The following is a 24,831-nucleotide window of genomic DNA, read 5'->3' as shown; positions in this document are numbered from 1 at the left end:
TATAGGCCTATTTCATTAATATCGATGCCGTCTAAAATATTTGAACACATATTGTACAGTAGGATATTTAATCATGTAAAATCATACATAGTAGAGTGTCAACATGGTTTCTTACCAGGGAGATCCACTACTACGAATCTGACTAACCTTACGCAATTTATTTTGGACTCCTTGAACGGAAACAGTTGTTCTACTGGTGTAATATATACCGACTTTGCGAAGGCATTTGACAAATTAGATCATAACATATTGCTTAACAAATTAGCAAATTTGAGCTTATCAGAAGCGTTATTAACTTTAATTAAATCCTATTTAAGAGAACGTGTACAGTTTGTTACTTATAATGGGCTATGCTCAGATAGATACGTGATTCATTCAGGAATACCTCAAGGGTCTAAACTGGGCCCACTCTTTTTCCTTTTGTTTATTAATGATTTGCCTGGCGTTATAAACTATTCCAAATGTCTATTGTACGCGGATGACTTAAAAATATTTCGGGCAATAAATAATATGGAAGACGCAAAGAAATTACAAAAGGATCTTGACAGTTGTTACAAATGGAGTATTGATAATAAATTACAATTTAACGTTAAAAATGTTCTGTTATTACTTTTTGACGACAGGGTGACCAGCTCAATATACTTATAAAATTTACAATGAAATATTACAAAGATCAACACAAATTAAGGATTTGGGTGTTACTTTAGATACAAAATTAAAATTTAATCTACATATTGATAGAATTGTTAATGAATCCTATAAAGCTTTAGAATTCATAATTAGAAATTCAAAGGAATTAAATAACGCAGAAGTGTTAGTTAAATTATTTAATTCATTAGTTAGAAGTAAATTAGAGTACGCTTCATTAGTATGGTCCCCCTGTTATGATAATCAAATAAGGAAAATCGAATCAGTACAAAAAAGATTTTTAAGGTACTTATGGTACAAGAGAATCAAAATCACTGCGTATGATATGAAAGTGAACTATAGTGTTATCTTAAGGGAATTTAATTGTACGTCTCTGGTGAAAAGGAGAGAAATAATGCACCATGTTTTTTCTGTTTAAAATTATTAATGGTATTATAGTTAATCAAGATTTTCTGGAAATGTTACAATTTTGCACTAGTAAATCTTTAAGAGTACGATTACCATTTGTTGTACCTAAATCTAAAACAATCTCCCATAAAAATTCACAACTTGTGAGACTTTGTAAGAAACATAATTATATTATAAAATCTGGAATAATAGTGTATAAAATTGATTCAATTGTTTTGGAACCCTGCTTATGTAATGTAATGATTATGTTATTGCATTCAGAAAAGAAAAGAAAAAATAGCCTGCATGAATGTTGCTATTTTAGACTTTTTTCTTTTTTCTGTTTTCTTCTTATATTTATTTTAATCTAATAGATCATTTAGCAATTTCACAATTGTATATTGAATTTGTATTCACCTGTTGCAATTGGAGCAATTAGCTCTGTAGTAGGTGTGTGTGTTAAATAAATAAATATCATGGAGGAAATGTGGTCCAGTACGTTACCATTTTCAGTTCATAATGACAATAGATTAGTTCAAATGATTTTAGGGAAACATATTCCTCTAAAATTGTGGTTCGTGGGTGTCGTGCTAGTGTCATGCGTCAAGGTCAACCTCCTACATGTTTTAATTGTTTGGCCCCTAACCACGTCGCAAGCGCCTGCCCACGGAAAGTTAAACCCCAAGTTATATCTACTTCAGCCACTACGGAATTTAAGATGACTGAACTTTTCAGTGGTAAGATGCCGACAACTTCAAGTTACTCCCCTTCTTCACCCGATTTACTGTTGCCAACGGTTTCTAATGCCCAACCCATGGTATTAGAGAGCACCCGCTTCCCATCAGCTCTTAATTAACAGGATGACAGGTATTTTCCTCAGTTGCCTGTCAACACTGAATCTCTTCAGTCAGCTGTATCCGAGAAGCAGAGTAAAGAGGGCAGTGCCAATTATGCCACCTCCAGGCCGATTCCCACTACTGCAACGACCCTGACACCTGACCTCTCGCCCGACTGCAAGCATCCTGAAGCGTCTATTACCCAAGAAGCACATGTGGCTCCCCCTGTTATATTAGAACCTCCGTTACAGCCAGTGAAAAGTGAAAACGTGTCCAAGAAGAGGAAAACAAAAGTATCTAATAAACGGAACGACATAATAAGTGCTTTATTCGTGTGCCTTCTAGTGCAGTATCTTCCCTCACTCCAGCAAATGGTGATAACAATGTTAGCCAGTAACTTCGCAAGAAACCATGTTCCATGTGTTTATATCGTTCTGCGATCTTACACGTTTCAGATACGAGACCAACAACACACCAAACAGCCCTTTTCTCTCTGTTTTTTCTTTCGAGATTGTGATGGTTTCACTGTCTTTTAGTAATTTTGTCTCTAAGGTAAGATTTATGTAATAATGACTGCAATAGCACAGCTTTATTTACATGGTCTTTCTATTATATGCTGTTATATAGGTTGTTTAGAAATGTGCCGTCTGTTAAGAAACGTACCAGAGAAGTCATTTCCCTCTTTTTTGTTTCTGTTGTTACTGTGTACTATATCCATGTCAATGCAAGAAGTTCGTAAGTCAAATGTTCAATCGTATGTTACATTAAATCTCAATGGTATTCAAAGTGATGCTAATCACAATCTATTACGAAGCTTTATCAACCAATCATCGACTGACTTTATTTTATTACAAGAAGTGGCGTTTGAAGAATTTGACTTTTTACCCCAATATATTGCATATGTAAATATAGAACCAGCGCACCGGGATACAGCTATATTATGTAAACGAGGTATAGAGGTCTCAAATGTTGTTTATTTGACGTCTGACCGGGGTATTACCATCACTTGTGACAATATTATTCTCATTAATATTTATGCGTATTCTGGCACTAATAATCGATTAGAACGGGAACAGTTTTACTCTACTGAAATCTTACCATTGCTTCCAAATGTTCCGACTAACATAATACTTGCAGGAGATTTTAGTTCTGTCTTTAGAGCTATAGATACCACTGGAAAGTTTATTCCCTCCCCTACCCTACAGTAGTTAGTTTCGTCCATACCTTTCAAGGACGTCTGGGTATACCACCAGCGAGATCTCCAATTCACTTTAAAGAATTCTGCTATGAGTAGTGGGTTGGACCGAGTTTTGGCATCTACTAATTTAGTATCATCTATCATTGATATTCATTTGAAATTAATCCCGTTTAGTGACCATGCCGCAGTAATTTGGACATGTAAATTTGTGCTAGGTGTTTCTACAACCTATGAAAGAACAGCTTGGAAACTGAATACTCAATTACTCACTGAAGCCGACACGAAATGTTTATTTAGAACTAAATGGACGTACTGACTCCGACAACGTCACTACTACCCGACACTAAATGATTGATGGGTCAAATATGCGAACCTTCAAATAAGAAATTTTTTCAAATGGCAAGGAGCTGAAAAGAAACGAGAACAGTGTGAAACTCTAGCGTATCTTTACAGAGTGCTTCATGAACTTTGGATCCTGCCAGCTTCCCGCAAAATATGATTGCCATTCACAAAACGAAGGCATGGATAAAACAACTTCATGCTAATGATGTACTCAAATATGCTCATACCCTGCCAGACGGAGACTGTCTGCCCGATGAACACATTACCTTTTATCACTATATGGCACAACATAAACGTCGTGTTGGGAGGGTGATTGACACCCTGAATCGTAATAATACCAAACTTACGGTCCTCCCTGACATTCAAAAAGTCTTTCTTGACAGTTATAAAACATTATATGCTGCCACTACGAACCTACCAACGGGTATCAAGATTACTTAAATATGTTCCTCCCAAAATTATCGGCATCTGGTAACCAGACCTTAACTGCACCACTGACGGAAGCAGAAATACTTCACACGCTTAAGCAATGTAATCCTACCTCTTGTCCTGGAAGTGATGGTTTGCCGTACACATTCTATCAATAATATTGGGATATCATAGGCGTGGACATGTTATCTTTATATAATAAACTCTATGCCACTCCGCACTTCCTTCAAAATGATGGTCATGTTATCTTTATTCCTAAGTCTTCTGATGTCACACAATATCGGCCAATCACCTTGCTCAACACCGATCTCAAATTGTTTAATAAAGTTCTAGTGCGCCACCTCAAATCAATATTTTAAGACAAAATTAGTCCATTTCAGGCTGCTCTCAATCAACATAAGAATGTTTATTATGCGGTGACCAAGATTCGAGATGTTGTAGGTTATTTTACGTTTGCTATAAAACCGGCTTGCCTGATATCCCTTGATTTTCAAAATGCATTTGATCGCTTAATTCATGCCTTTCTGTTTGCTGTGCTAGGAGCGTATAATTTTTCGGAGGACTTCCTTAACTTTCTCACTCACATTTATAGCACAGCCACGGCTAAGCGTCAATTAAATGGTTTTCCTACTGCTCCCATTCCAATACAGAAAGGTGTACTACAGGGTTGCCCCCTCTCTATGTTTCTGTTTGGCCTCGCACTAAAATCTTTATTATATAAGTTAGCTTCGTATATACAACCTGATCTGAATGCAAAATATATCAGTTTACTGCCTTTGCAGACGCTATTAACTTTAGCTGTACCACTCTACAACAATTTCACTATATTATTGATCAGTTACAACATTTTAGTGCTGTTAGTGACGAAATGCTTAATTTCAAAAAAAAAAAAAACGAAAGTGTTGCCATTTCATTCTTGGATTATGGACGACATACCCCTACCATTTACCAACATTGAAATGGTTTCTTAAGTGAAAATCCTGGGCATCACATTTTCTAATTCGGACAGTATTCATTATGAACATATTTGGGATCCTCTCATTCAAATTTTACGTATGCTCAGTCTAAATCACAAATTGCGCAACTTAAACTTAATCCAACGTATTCGCTATATCAATAGTTGTCTATGTGCTAAATTATAGTACTCCGCTCATATATATCCCATTACTGATTTGTATGTTCGTAAAATAAATTCCATTATTGGTTGATTTCTGTGGACAGGGCATCATTTTCGTATCAAGAGTGACACTGTTACCCTACCCCTTAACGGTGGGGGCCTGAACCTAATATCAGTCAGGGCAAAATGTTCTGCATTCTTTCTAGCTAATAATTATAAACAAATTCAAGTTACTGATCAAATCACTCACCAATGGATTTCTTGTTGGATCTCTTCCCTCCCTGCACCTAATCCTCATAATATGATGTCACTCAAACAGGTGCCGGTGTATATTCAACACTGCATGCAAGGTTGGTCTTATGTTCCTTTATCTGATCCTACCAACTACTCTCATATACGCTATCTGTCCACACACTTCCATGCCCCTTTTTGCAATAACCGTTCCGCGTATCCAACTGAAATTTCCAACAAAAAATCGGTCCAGAATTTGGTACAATATTCATAACACCACGTTGACATCAGCGGTCGTGAGTGTCAGGTATACGATAGTGAATGAGCTCGTACCTACTAAAGTTAAGTTGAAACGTATTGGTGTACTCCCTACGGATATGTGTCAACACTGTAATCAGAAAGATACCCTCGAACACAGACAGACGTTGTATGTTCACTCTTCTTCTATCTGAGCTAAATTACAACGCCTGTTAAGTGTGATTTGCCGAGAACCTGCACATACGTGTGATTTGCCGAGAACCTGCTTTGTTCCCAGACTATAAGTTTTTTCCCAAGCGTCTCATAATTACTTGGTCAAAGGACTTTTTATCTCATGGACACATATCCGTATAGAAATGAATATGCCTATGTGATATTTCTTAAAACTGAGTGTAAACAAATTTCTGTAAATATAGCTCACAAATATTTTGCAAATTATTTACGTATACTGAGTACTGAATATCTGTCCTAAGCTGTTATAGCTTTATGTAAAAAAAAAATGGTAGAGCGTTTGCCTCTGGTACTTGGGATCCTGGGTTCGATTCCAGCCCCCACCATGTGAACTTTGTGGTGGACAAACACTGTGTGCGTGGGTTTCCTCGGGGTTCTCCCGTTTCCTCCCACTTTCTTCATTCCACCATTTCATTCATTTCTCATCATCACCCTCTCCTTTAGCCTAGCCGGCATAACCGCGGGATGTAAAACTTAAAGATTTCCTCTTCATTTTTTCATTGTATTCTTTCATATCCTGATTTTGATAGTCCTAGATGCCCATTTAGATGTCCTACTAAGACAAGCTTCTCATGTAATGATGAAATCTGCAGAGCACCATGTAGCTCCATCCAAAATTCTTATTTTGTCTCTTCACCACACTCAACTTGTGGGGCACAGGCGCTGAGTATATTCAAGGTTCATCTTTCTTCTAACTCAAGCTTAGCTGCTATAATTCTGTCGCTTACTCTTCACGCACACCAATTTCTCCTTCATGTTCTTATCCAAGATAATTACAACGCCATTCTTTTGTTGTTGTTCCCCGTGTATATGACTTTGTGCCAGTTCCGGTTTCCTTTGATCTTGAACTCTTCCATTTAATCTCCTGGATACTTGCTATGCGTACTCTTCTCAGCGTCTCCGATAACTTGCTTTTACCTGTCAAGATCTCGACGTTTCACTTGCCTGGTTCCGGACTATTCTGATCTTCTGTTTCTGAATTCACTTCTTTAGCCCCTTCCGTGCATTGTTTGGGGTAGTCCTTGCTCCTTTCTCTCGACCTTGAGGCAATTGGTCCGCGCGTCGCTTCAGAGATACATCCTAGCCATTTTCTCACTCATATTCCTTTTTAGATCCATATTTGATTTGGCAATTTATTTTACGAACCGGCTGCTAACCTGATGCCAAACCCCCAACCTATCAGGATTTTTTTTTCAGGCTTTACTCCTATAATTTGAAAGTATTACTAGTATTAAAATTTATCAAACTACTGTTAAAAATTGGTACTCATAACTTCAAAATATTTCCGTACCTCATGTCTTCTATGTTCTTTAACTACTTTTTTTTCCGATAGGTATCTGTTAATAAGTATAATCCCTCTTTTTTCAATACCTTGACATCAATTTGGCTGCGCGTACAAGTTCACCTTGCATAAAAACTATGTTCTCTATAACTTAAAGAAAGCTGTATGCAAATTAGCCCATTTTATTCTTAAGGTACTAAAAGAACATGAAGAGGAAAGGTATGTACTTAAGTTGGCGACTATACAAGCAATAATGACGCTGAAGAAGACAAAGGGATGCAACGCCTTCCCTCCCGGTTGCAACGCCTACTCCCTCCCAAACATGTATCCTAAAATAGATCAAATAATATAAAACTATACTTTTTCGATATATATAAAAAATAGATACCTCCAAAAAAAAGTTTATCTGTTCCCCCTCTCTCCCCATGAAAGCTGGTGCCATCACTGTTTACGATTTTCAAAACTCACCTGAGCGCAAATTAGAGATAGTTTAATTAGAAGGATTGTGTCGTGTTAGAAAATAATTGTGACAAATAAATTTCAAACTGTTCAAGGTTTTACCTAATGGATTTCCAAAGTTTGACATTTTTACCAATAGTCAGCCAGAACTCCACGTAAAAACAGAAGAACAAACTCTGAAATTAGATATAAAACTGTTAGTAAATAAATTTCATATAACCAACTTCTTATATTCTGTGTACAACAGAAGTAAATTTCTTTAAAGTAATAACTTCATATTAACTAGTGCTGTCCAATCGATTTTTTGGAAAATTAATTTTCGGTTTCAGTTTTCGATATTCAAAATCAAAGTTCGGATTCGGTTATCAAATCCGATTTAAGGTTTCGGCTTTCAAAACCAGTTTTCCGTTTCGGTTTTCAAAACCGAAATTTAGTATCGATTTTTAAAACTATGTGCGAACGTTATTTTAAGATGAATATAAATGGAAACAATGATACAAAGTGGGAATCAACACACGAGAAGCTACATACTTATGCCTATGGTATCGCCTTGCTTACGTGAAAGGCGACTAGGAGACTCATCTCCAGTGCACGTAAGACCTGGTTTCAGGCTTGAGGTTGGTATATACAGTAGTGACTGTAGATGCCAAACAGTATCTACACATGACATGTGAGATTGAGTTAATGACACTGTTAGAATATGGAAAAATGTTTATAGAAATTTGGTTTGAACACAAATCGGCTGGTGAACACGATGTTCGTTCACATGCTTACTCTTACTTCGCAACGAGCAATGACAATCTTTTGCTGTTAGACATTTGTTTTGTCATCTGCCCTGCGATGTTGTCACATCCTTATATGTTAAGATATACCACCATAACAAGGTCCCAGAGGTTAAATATCATATGATACTTTCCTCTACATTTTACCTATAGCATCGCCCTTCGTTGAGCACGGGCGCGAGTTTTAGAATGCCCGATGTAGATCTACCTAGGCATATAATAACTCCATATTATTTTACCATATTCTAATGCTAAGTCAGTGAAATAGCAACTAAACCACAGCCGCTCAATATATAATTAGTGTGTGTGCTATTTTTCTTTACTAACGAGGAAGGTCCATAAACCGTGAGAGTTGAATTTTGATGAAAGTTAATGACAAGATTCAGTTCGAGTTGTTAAGTAACGTAGTAATAGTCACTCGATTCGCAAATGCTTCGTTGAAATGCTACACCGACGCCATCTTGAAATCCAGTTGGCAATGTCCAAGAATACTCTTTTGGCACAAAAATGAAAAAGCTTTCGATAGATCTTACTTGAGTATTGTAAGCCAAGGTAGAGAATCTATATGTGGGAGTACTTCCAGTGCATGATCGCCATCTTATAAAGCGCCATATTGAATCGCGGTCAAATATGATAAATGGCAAGGGGGTCATATGGGGTATCAAATAGCACTGGAATTTACTCCTGAGTCCATTTCCGTAACCAAAGTTTACATATCTGTTTTCACTTCAGAGTTAAGAACTCTCTCGCTCACTGGAACATATAAAAACTGTGCAAGTAAAATTTGTGTTATGAAATGCAGTCGTGCGAGCACTTGCAGGATTTTAACTAATGCAGTAGTAGTCACTTAATCTACAATAACCACTATACCAATCAGATCTTAAGGCTAGTGAGAGAAATCGTTAATTAAATTGAAATTCCTGTAGTGAAAAATGGAATAGCAGCACTGTAACAAATTATACCTATTTCAAAGTGTGCTAATATATGAGTCTATGTGTGTTGCGAGTATGCATAGCATTTAAATGGTATAATATAAGTTAGGTGCAACGGCACATATGACTTTACAGGAATATGTCTTGAAGTTATTAGAAAATTAATATAAAAATTATTAGAAAAATAATATAAACTGATGCACATAAGCAAATATTAACCTACTAATCTTTTGCTCTTCAGTTGCGATGATGGAGATCCAAAACGAAGTGATTAGCACACAGCATCGTGGAGCAGTACAAACACTTAACAAGTGCACATCGTCACAATCTTCATGACCAACGACACTATTTTCTACTAGTCTCCAGAACAGAGCTGGATTTAGGTTTGGTGAGGCCCTAAGCTACTGAAGATAATGGGGCCCTTTATGTGTCCAGATGAACGTAGGACGCTATATACAGAAATGAAGAAACCAGTGATATTTTACGAAACAGACTAGCAGAAGATGCCCCATTACTTACATCATAGGGGCCTACACAAACGAAGCACTGTTGCTATATGTAGATGTTACTTTATTTATTGTTTTTCTTATATTTTGAAAATGTACATTCAATTTTTTCCTTGAATTTTTGGGCCCCCAAGAGTATGGGGCCCTGAGCTATAGCTTGTTTAGTTTATACGTAAATCCGGCACTGCTCCAGAATATTTGTAAATGAACCAACTATTGCTCCTGTGATGTACCCACATTTCTGCCATGCATATGCAAGCATGTCCTTTAGGACCGGCGCACAAAATTCATGATCCACAACAGAATGCATTTTCATTATGAAAATTCTGCTATATAACTTGTACACCGAACTAGTGAACACCTGCTACAATTAATTATTCATCACAGTTTTGATATGAAAACTAGCCTTGCCCTTATTATAAGCAATTGTTTTATCCTTAAAGGTGGAAAGTTGCAGATATTTAATTATTTAATATTGAAGGAAAAAGCAAGAAAGAGGCTTGTTTTATGGATTGCAACTTGGTATTGAATCTTGTAATAATCTTTATTGCCATCTGTTCTTAGCAGGCGTGTATGCATTCTCTTATCACTAATTGCAGAATAGACACAAGAAAAGTGAAGTCTAAGTTTCCAGGTGTATCTTCTTCTAAGAATGAGCTGTGAACTGATAATTTAAATCCCCTTCATTGTTCAATGCGTCAGCAATAAATCGATTGTATTTAGACAAACTGGCAATAAATACATTAAAGTATTTTAACTTCGTAACATGCATGGTAAATTATAGGTTGTCAAGTATGAATATTGGAAAAGAACGCAATATTCTGCAACAATGAAGGTCTTTGCCTAAGGTTTCAAGATTGGAGAAGAAAACTTAAGACACTATAATGGACCACGAAAATTGCCTAAAATAGATTTTTGGTTTGATTCAGTCCAACATCCACATTTATGCCTGCTACGCTAAAGGAGACGTGGACCTACTGATTATAGGGAATCCGAACCATTTTGGTCGTTCAACTAATATTCACCAGTGTGTATCATTTTTCTAATATATATCCGAGCAATCCCTTTGGTATTCTCTGCTCGTCAGTACTATGTGTTTTATCCACCAGCAGTCTATTCCATCGCACTTTGAAATAGGTATAACTTGTAGCATGCTGCTATTCCATTTTTCACTACATGAATTTCAATTTAATTAACGATTTATCTTACTAGTCTCAAGATCTGATTGGTATAGTGGCTATTGTACTGCATTAACTACTGCATTAGTTAAAACCCTGCAAACACTCGCACGACCAGGGCCGGCGCTAGCAATTTTGCCGCCCTGGGCGGTGCTTTCACATGCCGCCTCTTTAATCCGCAAACCTTATTTTGACAGATGACGTTCAAGTGTTTTTTAAAGTCACGTATAAAATGGAAAAGTAAACAAAGAAAATGCACTACCTTTCTGGAATGCTTACGTAATATTTAAACGACTCTATACTGACACAATATTCAGTATGCTCGATTTCACTGTATATCGGTAATATACAGCAGCGCATACAGAAAATGAAATTAAAAAAATATACTTTAGTCATGACTAAGAATTTTAATTTTTAGGCTTGTTTTATATCAAAAGGCGTTTTCAATAGAGTATGGAGCAAGAAGATAATTAGTAAATCAAATATTACGGTAAATCTAAGTGATTAGCCTAAGGCTTATAATGTACTAAAACACAATAGAGATACATAAATTTAACATGCCTTAATTGAAAGAAACTTTTCTTGATTTGATATAAACAAATTCCTTTATCACATTCGCGTAGTCCAATGTTTTAGTCAATTTTGTGTTCTATTGATATCATCGCTAGACCACTCAAGCGTGCTTCAGATGTGGAAGAACGTAGATAGTTTTTAATAAGCTTAAGTTTCGAAAAACGTCTTTCTCCACTTGCCACTGTTACTGGTAAGATTAACAAAATTCTAAGTACAACACTGACATTGGGAGCAAAATTATGTTCATTAATTATTTTTGAAGTCTCTTTTCGTGAACTTTTAGGCTTAATTATAGCGGATAACACTTTCAGTTCGTCCTTCAAATCACTGGGGTTAATATCCTTCTATTCTTCGTTTGTTAAAATGCTGGCAAATTTAGTACACTTTTCAGACAAAACTCCAGGTGGCATATCTTTAAAATTACTTATATCGTAAAGTAAATCGAAATACTCGTCGTGATATTTAAGTTGTTCAAACCTTTCTCTTATAGCTAAGCGTTAGAACTTCGTAAAAAAAATCGATCTTGTATCTTGTTTGTGGATCTTGTAGCTTCATCCTCTGCCTCGCACTGAAACTCTTCTTCTTTCGACTTCGAGCTTGCACTGTATTACATATCCGTGGATCATCCATATCTAATGCTGATGCCAACTCTGTCGCATCAACTAAGAATGAAACTTTGCATCATTTCTTCTCTCAAAGTACCCAGATATATTTTCAAGAAATCCTACTGCATCCAACTCATGAGAATCAATGCTTTGAAGATTTTTGCTATGTTTATGTGGAGTAAAAAGTCATATCAGACAACGAATGAGTAAAGGAAAGGAAAGTAACGCAGCTGGTTTGCTATACACAGAGAATCATGGGCGACCATTCTTTCTGTTCTATTGTCATTACTTATTTCAAGTAAGGCATCATAAACTTCCCCTATTAGATAACTGAGTCAGAGCATTAATTCGGCTCTCCCACCTTGTGGTGGTTAATGATTTTAAAGTGAGACTGCTAATATGTTCCTTTAGTATGGCCCAACGTTGAACTGACGCAGAAAAAAGTCATAAACTGTTTTTAGCTATACAAAAAATGAAACATTTCTCAAGAAAAAATATGCTGTACGATTTACTATATTCGGAATGAACAATTTGTAAATTGGTCAAAAACTCGCTGTAAGAACCTAAATGTTTCTAGATGCTACAGGCTAGAACGGCCTGTCTCAAGTGGGAGTGTACATTTTGCATACTTGGAGCGGAGCGTTAGAACATTACTGAATAGAAACAAATATAAAAAGACACCTTGTAATCTTATGCACTCTAGCTCAAAATCTTGTCTACGCCGCTCCAAGGGAAATATTGAACGAGATACCTGCGGCTAGAAGTTTGATAATTGAAAATGAGGAGCAATGCTCAGAATTTCCTGAGTGAGTATTTTCTTGAATGTGATTGAAGTAAGTTCAATTACATTCTCAGGTGAACACAATTTTATTTTTCCATGTGAGCCCATTACGAAGCATTATATTTTGATAGTATTCTTTTCTTTTTCAAATGTTGCCGCCCATTAGACTTGCCGCCCTGGGCGGTGGCACGGCTCGACCCCCCCTCGCGCCGGCCCTGCGCACGACCGTGTTTCATAACACAAGTCTAACTCGCAGTTTTTATATGTTCCTGTGGGTAAGAGGGCTCTTAACTCTGAAGTGAAAACAGATATGTAAACTTTGGTTGCGCAAATGGATTCAGAAGAAAATTCCAGTGCTATTTGATACCCCCATATGTCCCCCTTGTCTTTTTATCATATTTGACCGCGATTCAATATGGCGCCTTTCAAAATGGCGATCATGCACTGGAAGTACTCCCACATATAGATTCTCTACTTTGGTTTACAATACTGAAGTCAGATCTATCAAAAGGTTTTTTTTTTATTTATTTTTGTGCCAAAAGAGTATTCTTGGACATTGCCTACTGGATTTCAAGATGGCGTAGGTGTAGCTGATCAACGAAGCATTTGCGCATTGAGTGACTATTACTACGTTATTTAGCAACTCGACCTGAATCTTTTCACAAATTTTCATCAAAATTCAACTCTCACGGTTTATGGACCTTCCTCGTAAGCTAAGCATTAAAGACAAATGTCCTTTCAAATGTTTAATGGTCCCCTCACTGCTCCCTAGTTCTGTTCTACTAGGTATATGTAAAATATGAAAAATCACTTTTAAAAATGTCAGTTGTAATTTAAGTCAATGGTTCGATTACCCCGTTTCATGTATTTTTACGTTAACTAATTCACACAAATGTATAATTAATAAATTAGAAACAAGATTCTCGAAAATATCTATGTAGTTATTGTGGGCAGGGGTATAAGTGGATCTGAAAAGGTTGGGGGACGCATGACGTCACGCCACCCCTCGGACCTATCGTTGCCCATTGTATTTTTTTTTCTTTTAGAAAATGGGGGATGCCACAGATATTTTCTGGAAGTGGGAGGACGACGTGTTTCCCCTCACTTTTACGCTTGATTGTACGGGAAGGTAGATATAGTTGTAACATGCGTATGGACGTAATATCGCAAATAACAGCTGACAGATTCCGTTCCGTGTCATAATAGGGTGCTACATATCACTCATTCATCAACTAGAGAAAAATAGTGTACAACGCAGTACGTCCGAACGAGAGAAAGAGAGCTGTTTTGGAGGTAGGCCTACATGAGTAAATTTTAGCCTTTCAGAATAAATATTTGTAGGTTGGAAATTACTTCTCATTTGCTCATCATATATAGTGAGTTTATGCTAGATACCATGTTGTTTCCTTAATTTTGAAAGTTTATTAAATGCAAAGAATATGTATTGCACTGGAAGGGCCAAAAGAAAAAAATACGGTAACGGTAGTAGATACCCAGTTTACGTTACAAAAATACTCAAGTCATGGATGACATTTTTATGGGAGAAGAATGTGTTTAATTGAAGCTAGAAGTAGCAAAAGCCTCTACGTAGTACATTTAAAACCGTAGGTGTGTTCTGATTTACAGTATCAGTAAGCAAATTAATAATATTAATTCAATGGAATAATCCTAATGTGCTTCTGCTGGGATTTCCATTTGTGTGGAGTTGCAATAGACCCCCTATGTGAGGCATGTGGTTCAACCAATACGATTATGTGGTCTATCAGCAGTAACCAATGAAGGAGGGGGTATTAGAAATAACTGCAAGGCTTTTTCTTGTAAACTCTGACCGATTTAGTGTGTCATGGTATTTTATGCAAGTCTTCGTAATGGAAAGGTAGATAACTTCAGACGCATAGTCATTACAACGAGATTCAAGTATTCTATTTCTGTAGTTACCAAGACTACAAGGTACAGCTTACTTTAAACTTGAAGTTAATCATCTAACTTTGTCATTACTTTAACCTTCGTTTGTGGATAATTCATTGCGAAATGAAGGTGTTAAATTTAATTAGGAATTAGGATTTAGATTTCTGGGCTTTCAGCATCTAAGGCCATTTAGCCCTTCACGTTTGAGGGATGACATCCCTCGGCGAGCACACAATCCGGGGAAGGGAAGGAAGAAGGATGGGGGAAGGAAGGAAGCGGCCTGGGACCTATAAGTTAGGTACCATACCGGCATTTGCCTGGTGTGAATGAGGAAAACCCAAGAAAACCTCATTCAGGGTGGCTGGCCTAAAATAGCGTTTTACACTTTTTCGACCGAGTGCGTGTTAAATTTAAGTTTCAAACGAAGTGCACCTTATACTATGAAACTTACACCCTCCATTCCAAAAGAAACCGAACGTTTTAAAAAAACAAAAAAGCAATGTACATTTTGGAACAAACCATTTTTATTAATCAATGTATTCCCCTTCTGCATCGATACACATATTTGCACGCTCCAACAAGTTGTCAAACGACTTCTCCATGTCCTTTATTGGAATGGTCTTTAGGACGGCGGTCGTCGCCTTCTCAATGGCATCAATCGATGCGTGCCACTTTCCTTTCATCGCCAAATGCAGTTTCGGGAACAGATAGAAATCGCACGGAGCGAAATCTGGTGAATAGGGCGGATGATGCAACCGAATAATGTGATTTTTGACCAAAAATTCAGTTACAAGTCGCGAACGATGTGATGGTGCATTATCGTCCAAAAGAGTCCAACTGCCGATTTCGCGATATTCGGGCCGAATACGACAAATTCTAGCCAGCAAACGCTTCATGACGCCCAAGTAAAACTCTCCAGTGACTGTCTGGCCGGGCTGAACAAATTCTTTGTGGATAATTCCTTTTGAATCGTAAAAACAAATCAGCATCACCTTAACTTTTGACTTCACCAAGCGACTTTTTTTGGGTGTTCCTTCATCCGGCGCTCTCCATTCAGCACTTTGCCGCTTTGTTTCGGGCTCATATTCAAAACACCACGTCTCGTCACCAGTTACAATCGATTTCAAGAAGTCTCGATCCTGCCGAGCCCTTTTAACGGTGTCTTTGCAATGCGCAATTCGATCAACTTTTTGGTCTTCGGTGAGTTTGTGTGGTACAAACCGCGAATTAACCTTCTTAAGGCCCAAAACTTCGGTCAAAATGCGGTATGCGGTTGTTTGAGGAATGCCTAATTCCATTTCAATAACTTTCACCGACGATTTTTTGTTATGTTTGATGAATTCACGCACTTTTTCGATGTTTTCTTCCGATAATCCGGTTCTGGGACGGCCTGATCTTTCGTCATCATCCAGCGTCTCTCTACCCGATTTGAATCGCCTGAACCACTCGTAAACTTGCGTACGGGATAGACACTCATCACCATATGCATTTTGTAGCATTTGGTGCGTTTCACTAAAAGTTTTACCCAGTTTAACACAAAACTCAATTGCAGCTCGTTGTTTGAAACTCATTTTCCGACCGATGTACACAACACACTAACAGTTGAAACGCAATAACTTTGTTGCCGTGCATCCAAATGTCATGACATTTATACCAGTTGTCAATGAGGGACTACGCCATCTACCGGTAAAATATTACAACAGATGGCACTAGTGATACTATTTGTTTTCAAAAGTTCGGTTTCTTTTGGAATGGAGGGTGTACAAAAATAGATTAGGCCTACTTCAATCTCGCCTACAGTGTGAAGTCAGAATTACAGGGAAGAAATATCTGGAATGCTCGAGACAAACCCCTTTTTTCTTTCCATTCCTAGAGTTATTTGTTTAAGTGCTGATCATACCATATTATTCAACCAGAATAATCAACTTTGACCTGCATATCGTTCGTTCGAGATGCAACACCACGTAAGTATCAGCAACGTTGAAGAAAACTTACCAACCTGATTATTTAATGGGATTGAGGTCCGTTCCACGAGGCAGCCAGTCAATTAAATTAATATCAGGCTGCTCTGCGGACATTCCTAAACCATATGGGAAATATGTACTGAGGACTGGTCTAGCTGGAACTGAATGACACCATGAGGCTGAAGTACTTGTACTGATGACCATGGCACCATGATGTTACTCATGATGTGTAAGTACTGAGCACTGTCCAGATGTCCTTCAATTCCGTGAAGCTGTCATGCACCGCGACTGATGGAAATTCAACCCCAATATGAAATATATATATATATATATATATATATATATATATATATATATATATATATATATATATATAAAAACCGTATGACCAGATACATATCCAGGGTCATATCGGGTACACTGAGGGACAACGGTATATTGTACATATATACAGAATCCAATTGCTTACTACAGAAATCAGTATGGAGCATACGTTATCCGTATGCTATAGGCACTCCCCATAGATGTTACATCATGCCGTTGCAGTATATCTGATTTCTAACAGCTTTCCTTATATTACACACGTATATGTATGCTACCTTCGTCAGCTATATATTATATACGTCCATTTGTATGCGAGATCCTGACCGCCTATATTGTTTCATACGGAAAGTACGTACAGATGGAACACTTATACAGAAAGTATTATAAAACGTGTTTTCAGTTATACGTTTGTTGTACGTTGTCCGAAAACTACAGGATTTACAAATGTAACATACGATTTTAAGTACGCCACATACCATTTTTTTTTTCTCAGTGTACCTCTCGGACGATGCACAAAGCGGCGCCCCACATTCGATGTTCGGAGTATGGATTCACCTGAGAAAACTACGTTTTCCCAATTGTGGTCGACATTCACATAGGGTCTATGCAAAAATGAGATGGTAAATTTTGTGTTCGTTTGAGAGTTATTCCTTCACGTCAGTAACACGGCCACGTAACCCAGCATGACGCCTGCATACTAGTAGGAAAGTGGGAAGCTTCCCTTAGCTGTCTAGAAGTCCTTAGCGGGCCTAACTGAGCTTCCCTTACTAATATTACTCACGATCACTCAGTCACAACTCAATGAAAGCAGTTCGAAAAAACTATTTCAGATCTTCTTTCAGTGACTATTTATTGGGAAGTTTCAGTTCTTGCGACTCTAACGCTGACATAAGTAAAGAAATAATGCTCAAACAGCGGGGAAGGGCTCTAGATTATCCGAATTAAATTGTTCTTGTGCTCTTTTAGAGTAAGCATGGTCCAACGTTCAAACCTCATTGAGATCTTATTTTAATGCAATGGTTTGGAGCTAAGTTTACTAGAATGTGTAGGAGCCGTCCTCAGAAACTCACAAATTCGTTAAAGAGTCAATAATGTAATTCGTTAATTAGGATAAGAGGAGATCAGTCATAATACCAGATCATTATATCCAATTCACATATAGACTAAAAGAGCGTAATATGGAGTTAACATTGAAAGAACTTAGCTCAAGACAAATGTATTTAAAGAAACTTATTACTAGAGCTGGTTGAGAATTTCCTTTTGTAGTAAAACAGATTGGCAATTCAGCTTTGCTTTGCTTTTACATTATCAACACTTATTTTTCAATTGAAAAGTTTTATCTTATGCATGTCATTCTTTGGAGTCCTATTAAAATTGTCCAGATAATTTTCTTTAATATATATACAGATAGATAGATAGATACCATCCATTGCGGGCCTGAATTTGGATCTCTTAGATAGCTCCCTTAAACCCAGAATCTAATTCCTAATACTAATGCTGAAAATATTTAAGATTATAGATTTTTCGCGTAGAGAATTTAGTTTCATTTTAGCTTTGTATTTCGCGAGCAATTAATATTTTATATCATGTGTATTATACGGTCTCGCTGATCTCAACAGCACTGCGGATAGTCTATCGACCAAAGGTAGTATCTATAATTATTTCCATAAGAATACATAAGGAACTGATTTTTGATTGTTTATATCTTCAAATTAACTGGATAAATCAGGTTCGTCAACAAACTCGATTCTTATTTTTGACATACCTAATGGCAAAAATTGATGTTCATCCATCGAGTAATATTTGAGATTTTGTCTCCCGGAAGGACACAGGGACAGAAAGAATGAATATATAGTAAAGGAATTTTTGGTAGAACAAACTCGTTTAAAATATCAAATTACTGTAAACATTGGCACTTCCACTGGCGCAAATGCGGGGGGATGAGGGGAACATGTCCCCCTCAATCTTGGAACTGGGGGACTGTCCCCTTTTCAATAATCCCATTTGAAATGTGCTTTTTGGAAAAAAAAAAATGTGATGATTTGTGTCCCATTGCCAGAAAGGAAAGTGAGATGAAATTGATGTCCCCCCAGAAAAAGCTTCAAAACTGCCCGCCTCCCAAGGTTGGAGACAACTCTGCTACCTGATCTTCCACAGGATTGTTTTTCAACTTCACAAATATTTTGAGCATCGCATAACAACAACAAAAAACAAAAAAAAAAAAAACAATAAACTAGGAAATTGCCTTACTTGTCCCCCCCCCCAAATCTTGAAGACAGATTTGCCGCTGAGCACTTCCCAACTCTTTTCTTTACTACTCATTACGTAGACAAAGTATTATGAGCAGAAAAACTTGTTTTACTGTATTTCATCCGTATAATTGTATGCAACATATCACAACAATGTCAAAAGGTGTCGTAGTTCATCGAGCAACGCAAAACGAAAAATCGTGTATATTCTATATAATTTTTTCGATATAGCACAAATGCCCATATGTTCTAAAGTAATTGTTTGCAATTTTAGAATTTCCAACGTTGTATGTCATGATTGCTATTTTTAATATGTAAATTGAATGTAATATAAGTGATTATAATGTCATTCTACTATAAATCAAATAAAAAGTATTTTAAATAATTATGATCGAAATGTTTCTTCTTTCTTTAAGAAAAACAAAGAACAATCATAACTTACTTGAAATTAAAAAGCAGAAGTTTTTTTTTCTTCCTATAGTAGCAACACGATAGTCTTCCGTCAGGTTTTAATTCAAGTTTAATCTGGGAGTATGTTTCTTAGCAACAACTAGATAATTAAATTATAACACATATATACCAGTATATATCAGCGGCGGCCGGTACTATATGTTGCATGGTTGTGCAACCGGATATTTTTTTTAATACTAAAGATATTTTTAGCTATTAAAGTAGTGTATCAGTAAAAAATAAACTTTTCTCTTGAGCTCAAAACAGTACTGATGCATTTCTAAAAAAATCAATAAAAAACGGAAAGAAAGAGAGTGATTTACATTTCCAGTTGCAGTGAGCTTTGCCACTGGAAGCAGTAAAATTGAGCATATGGCAGCGAGCTCCTATCACTTAATATGAGGTAGTGGATTTATTCCTGCGTCGCTGCTATTCTCCCGTATTGCTCCCTTCCAGTTGCACCTTTTTCTGCCACTGGTATATAGTCAGCTTCTGTAATAGTTACGAATTCCTCCGCTTGGCAGAGCTTGACTCAATTGATAGAATGAGTGAGATATAGACGCTTGGAAGAAAGAAGTTATTCACAAAACCGAAACTCGCAAAGAACAAATACACGTCGGGTGGTAGCAGGGGCGGATCCAGGCTGAATGTTTGGGGAGGACGGTCGTTCGAAGTCAATAGGTTTTATTTTACGTTTATAATACAAAAGTGAAAATTGTTGTTATAGGTTTTATTTTTAAAATAAAAAATATCCTATTCTGGGGGAGGGCGGACGATCGAGTCTTGAAGCAGAAAATGTCTTACCACTGGTCTAATTCGTAGCTCTGTGTCTTTCGTGCACATGATCTCGTGTTCGATTTTCCGCGGAGAGCATAAAAAAATAATCTCATATCATTCACTTGCAATACTCATCTGTCTTCTTTAGCCTAAATTCCTGGAATGTTAAATAATATTAATTATAATATTTTATATAATAATATTTTTTTTTCATTTTCGAAGGAAAAAATCTTAGATTCAATGCTTCTTTATAGTAGAACAGCAGATAAGAATACGTGATTACTAAAATGGACTCTGTTCCTTATAATCATACAAAGAAATGCTAACAAAATGCATATTGTCGGAGGAGAAAGGTGTTTCTGTACCCTAAAGAAAAGAAGCAGAAAATATTTGCGGTAGCGATGCTTTCTATTCAGAAAAACTTGACGAGCAGCATTTCAGATTTCAATAAAGTCATAGAAAAAATTGAAGCTCGAAAAGAACAAAGAAAGATCTTCCATTTTAAAATAATGCATAGTTTGCTTAATTAAATCATTTTGTTTAACTGCGTGCATGAATATATGCAATTTTCTTGCTCTTTTCTTCTTTTCGGGCTAACGATATCATTCATAGCTTACAGCGCATGCTATATATTCGATTTATCTCTTGTTCAATAACATGAGTGAAGAAGTTTTGTATATAAATAGTATATAAATTTACATTGATAATGGTTGTTTGAAAAAAAAGAAATAGCTTATATTAAACCAATATTAGAGAATACACTTCAATCAATAAATATACAAATAGAGCTTAAAGGACTTTCCTCTTCATATTTCCTGAATATTTTTTGGATAAGACTCAAGAATGCTGGGGGAAGGGAACACTTGCGCTTACCTACACACCTTTGACATTGCAACATTGCAACCGGTGCTTCTACAGACTATGAATCGCTACTTGTATATAATATATATATATATATATATATATATATATATATATATATATATATATATATATATATATATATATATATATATATATATATAGGCCTATTATTAATAACAAACAATTAACAATAAATTTAATATTAAAATACTTTTGAAAGATAATGTATAAATAGATTACTTAGAGTAATCAAAAACAATTTTTGATTTCATTCCAAGCATTAATAGCACATATAGTAGGCCCAACGGTGGAAAGCGATAGGCTAGCCAATTGCCAACGTTGGGTCTACGTTGTAATTGGCCCCATTCCTGTGCGTTTGCTAACTTACTCAATTGCAAACGTAACATTTTCAAAAGAAGTAAACTGGTAAACTGTTGGGATGGTTGATGGTAAATTGTTGCTTGGCCAACGCACGAGTTTAACCACGTTGGACCAATGTATTTTCAACTTTATTTTAATTCTACGAGACAATTTTCAGCCATAGCGACTACTACACTACATATGGTCTGTAATATTGAATAATCTGTGAAGAATGTGAAAGAGTGTAATAGTGAATAGTTGTCTGTGAAGAATGTGGAAGAGTGTAATAGTGAATAATCTGTGAAGAATGTGGAAGAGTTAAATAGTGAGTAATCTGTGGAGAATGTGGTATAGCAAGTAGTCTGTGAAGAGTGTGACACTACTGTCAATAGTCTGTGATGAGGATGGCCGGCTTCGGCATGAGTCAAAGAGTTCGTGGGAGCAAGAATGAAGTTGGAGTATGCAAGTGGGCTTGTTAGAAGTACTGTGAAGAATATTATTTAGTAGCATGGGGATAAAATTTAGTAAAGTACTTTTGAAGTTTGTGTGCATGTACCCGTGTCCGTAAATAAAGAGTACCTTAGTTGGAAGTAGTTATTTTAATAGTAAAAGTAATAGCCGTATAGCTAGTATAAGTTTTAGCAGTATAGCAGTGGCGACGAGGTAAAAGGATTTACAATATGGCAGGTTCCAAACTTTTTGAAGCATTGGAGGTGGAAGACCAGGAAATAAGTGATTATTTGGACAGGTTTGATCAATTCTGCATAGCCATGGAGTTACTGGCCGCAAAGAAAGTGCCTACATTGATCGCGTCTATCGGTGCAAAAACATACAAACTATTGAGAGACATTTGTGAACCGGAAAAGTTACAAGATCTGACCTACGCAAAAATCAAAGACAAGTTAGTGTTACACTTCCGACCAAAACTCAACACAATTTCAGAACGGTACAAATTCAGATTTATTCAACAGTCACAAGGTCAGTCCGTTACCGAATTTGTAGCCACGTTGAGACAGCAAGCAGCATTGTGTAAATTCGGCACATTTTTAGAAGAAGCATTACGGGATCAGTTTATATATGGCATCAACGACGATAATGTGCGTAAGAGATTGTTAGCAGAAGACAATATGACCTTCACAGTAGCTGTTCAAATGGCAGTGCAAGCGGAAACTATTGGTAACGACATGGCAATCATGAGAAAGAAAGAATTCGAAGAGGTTGGTCAGGTGAATATGTTGAGTCATTGTCAAGGTAAGCCAAATAAGCAAAATCAAACACAGGTAAGGTACAGCAGTAACAGTGGAAATAGTAATAAAGCAGAACGGTACAAGGGTAAATTTTTGTGTGGTAAGTGCGGGAAACAACATAACAAATACTCCTGTCCTGCGAAATATGTGAAGTGTAATTTTTGTGGTGTACAAGGCCATTTTCAGAAAATGTGTTTTAAAAGACACGAAGCACAAGGGACTGTTGACGCAGAGGAAGTAACGGAAAAAGTGAAAGAAATTAAAGTGACTACCCCAGAAATGTCAGTAATGCAGGAATAAAACTTAGATAAGATCATTGAATTATTGGCAATGGACGTACCAGACGGTAAACGCAAGGACTTATGTAACATACCGCTAAAATGTGACGGTAAGACAGTGTTTTTTGAACTAGATACCGGTGCCGCAGTGTCAGTAATCAGTAGAGATGCATGCAACGAACATTTCCCCAACAAACAAGTAGTATCGGATGCCATTAAATTATGCAATGCCGATGGTAGACCGTTAGACACTAAAGGTAAAATAATGGTGGAAGTGCAGTGGAAAAGTAGTAAGTGGCAGTTACCATTATATGTACTGGATGCTAAACTAAACCAACCAATTGTGGGACGTTCATGGATCAATATACTTTGGCCTTGTTGGAAAGAACAGTTTAGTAGTAATATTGCTTCGATAGGAACAGATGACGCAACTGTAGCTGATAACTTAGCAAGTAAAATCAAAGATGAGTTCAAAGAAGTGTTTGAGGGAGACTTAAACACACCAGTTAAAGGGTACAAAGTGGTATTACCAGTGAAAGAAGAAGCGGTACCAATTTTCAAGAAGGCATACGAAATACCGGTAAGTTTGAAACCACAAGTGAAAGATGAGTTAGACAAGTTAGTGCAACAAGGAATTTTGACGCAAGTGGATTATTCTGATTGGGCAACGCCACTGGTTTTAGCGAGAAAAAAAGATGGAAGCATCAGGTTATGCTGGGACTTTCGCGTGACGGTAAACAAAGTTCTGGAAAAAGTATCGTACCCACTACCACGCATTGAAGACTTAATGAACAAGTTGAAGGGTGCCAATTGTTTCGTATTGTGTGATTTAAAGCAGGCGTACCAACAATTGTTGATCCATGAAAATTCATTAAAATACATGACGCTGAACACACCTTGGGGCTTATACCAACACAAAAGACTAACATTTGGGTTGAGCTGTGCAGCACAAATTTTTCAAAAGTTTATGGAGTCAGTGTTGCAAGATTTACCGTGGGCTGCATGTTTCTTGGATGATGTGATAATATGGAGAAAAGATACGTATGATTGTTACGAAAAGACACGGATACTTCTACAAAAGTTCAAGGATCTGAATATCAGACTGCGGGGAGACAAGTGTGTTTTCTTCAAACAGGAAATAGAGTATTTGGGACATCATATTAGTCCAGAAGGAATTAAACCAATGGAAGATAAGGTGGAAGCGATCATAAAATGTCCCGAACCGACGAATGTAACGCAACTGAAGGCCTTCCTAGGCATGCTTTCATTTTACCATAGACAACTACCTGGCTTAGCGTCAAAAATTCCGTCGTTGTATGCGTTACTAAGAAAAGGAACCATATGGTGTTGGGATGAACGACATGCACAAGAATTTACACAAGCGAAAGAACTGCTGAAGAAGGCGCAAATACTACACCCATTTGATGAGAAGGAAGAGGTAGTACTCGTTACGGATGCATCACAGGATGGAATCGGCGCTATGCTGTGTAACAAAGTGAATAACAAGTTGAAGACGGTAGCGTGTACGTCAGCAACATTGAGCAATGCAGAACGTAACTATGCCCAGTTCGAAAGAGAAACATTAGCGATAATACACGGAGTAAAGAAATTTCATAAATATTTGTTCGGTAGACG

General features: G+C 36.9%; 2 protein-coding genes across 3 annotated transcripts in view; one reads left to right on the top strand and one right to left on the bottom strand.

The window, feature by feature from the left end:
* Positions 1–19,759, bottom strand: part of LOC145666739 (uncharacterized) — a 114,408-nt gene extending 94,649 nt beyond the window's left edge. The window contains exons 1-2 of one of the 2 annotated variants that reach the window (XM_081734281.1): positions 19,663–19,750; positions 7,521–7,594 (exon numbers count right to left, since the gene is read on the bottom strand). In XM_081734281.1, the coding sequence (XP_081590407.1) occupies positions 7,521–7,545 (25 nt within the window). In that variant the 5' untranslated portion in view covers positions 7,546–7,594; positions 19,663–19,750. Of the gene's footprint in view, positions 1–7,520; positions 7,595–19,662 lie in introns of both variants that reach the window. The other variant, XM_081734288.1, reaches the window with a different exon arrangement.
* Positions 19,760–22,351: 2,592 nt separating this feature from the next.
* On the top strand, positions 22,352–23,218 carry LOC145670609 (uncharacterized). The gene has a single exon (XM_081739429.1). It carries the CDS (start codon positions 22,352–22,354, stop codon positions 23,216–23,218), a length of 867 nt encoding a protein of 288 aa, XP_081595555.1.
* The last annotated feature ends 1,613 nt before the right edge of the window (positions 23,219–24,831 follow it).

This window comes from Thermobia domestica, chromosome 1 (genome assembly GCF_964235325.1).
Source record: "Thermobia domestica chromosome 1, izTheDome1.hap1.1, whole genome shotgun sequence".
NCBI lineage: Eukaryota > Metazoa > Arthropoda > Insecta > Zygentoma > Lepismatidae > Thermobia > Thermobia domestica.
The sequence above is the reverse complement of the archived record's forward strand: the minus strand, read 5'-3'. Positions and strand labels throughout refer to the sequence as shown.

Excerpts from the sequence above, each read along its gene's own strand:
- LOC145670609 (XM_081739429.1), top strand. The coding sequence starts at position 22,352 with ATGGCAGGTTCCAAACTTTTTGAAGCATTGGAGGTGGAAGACCAGGAA.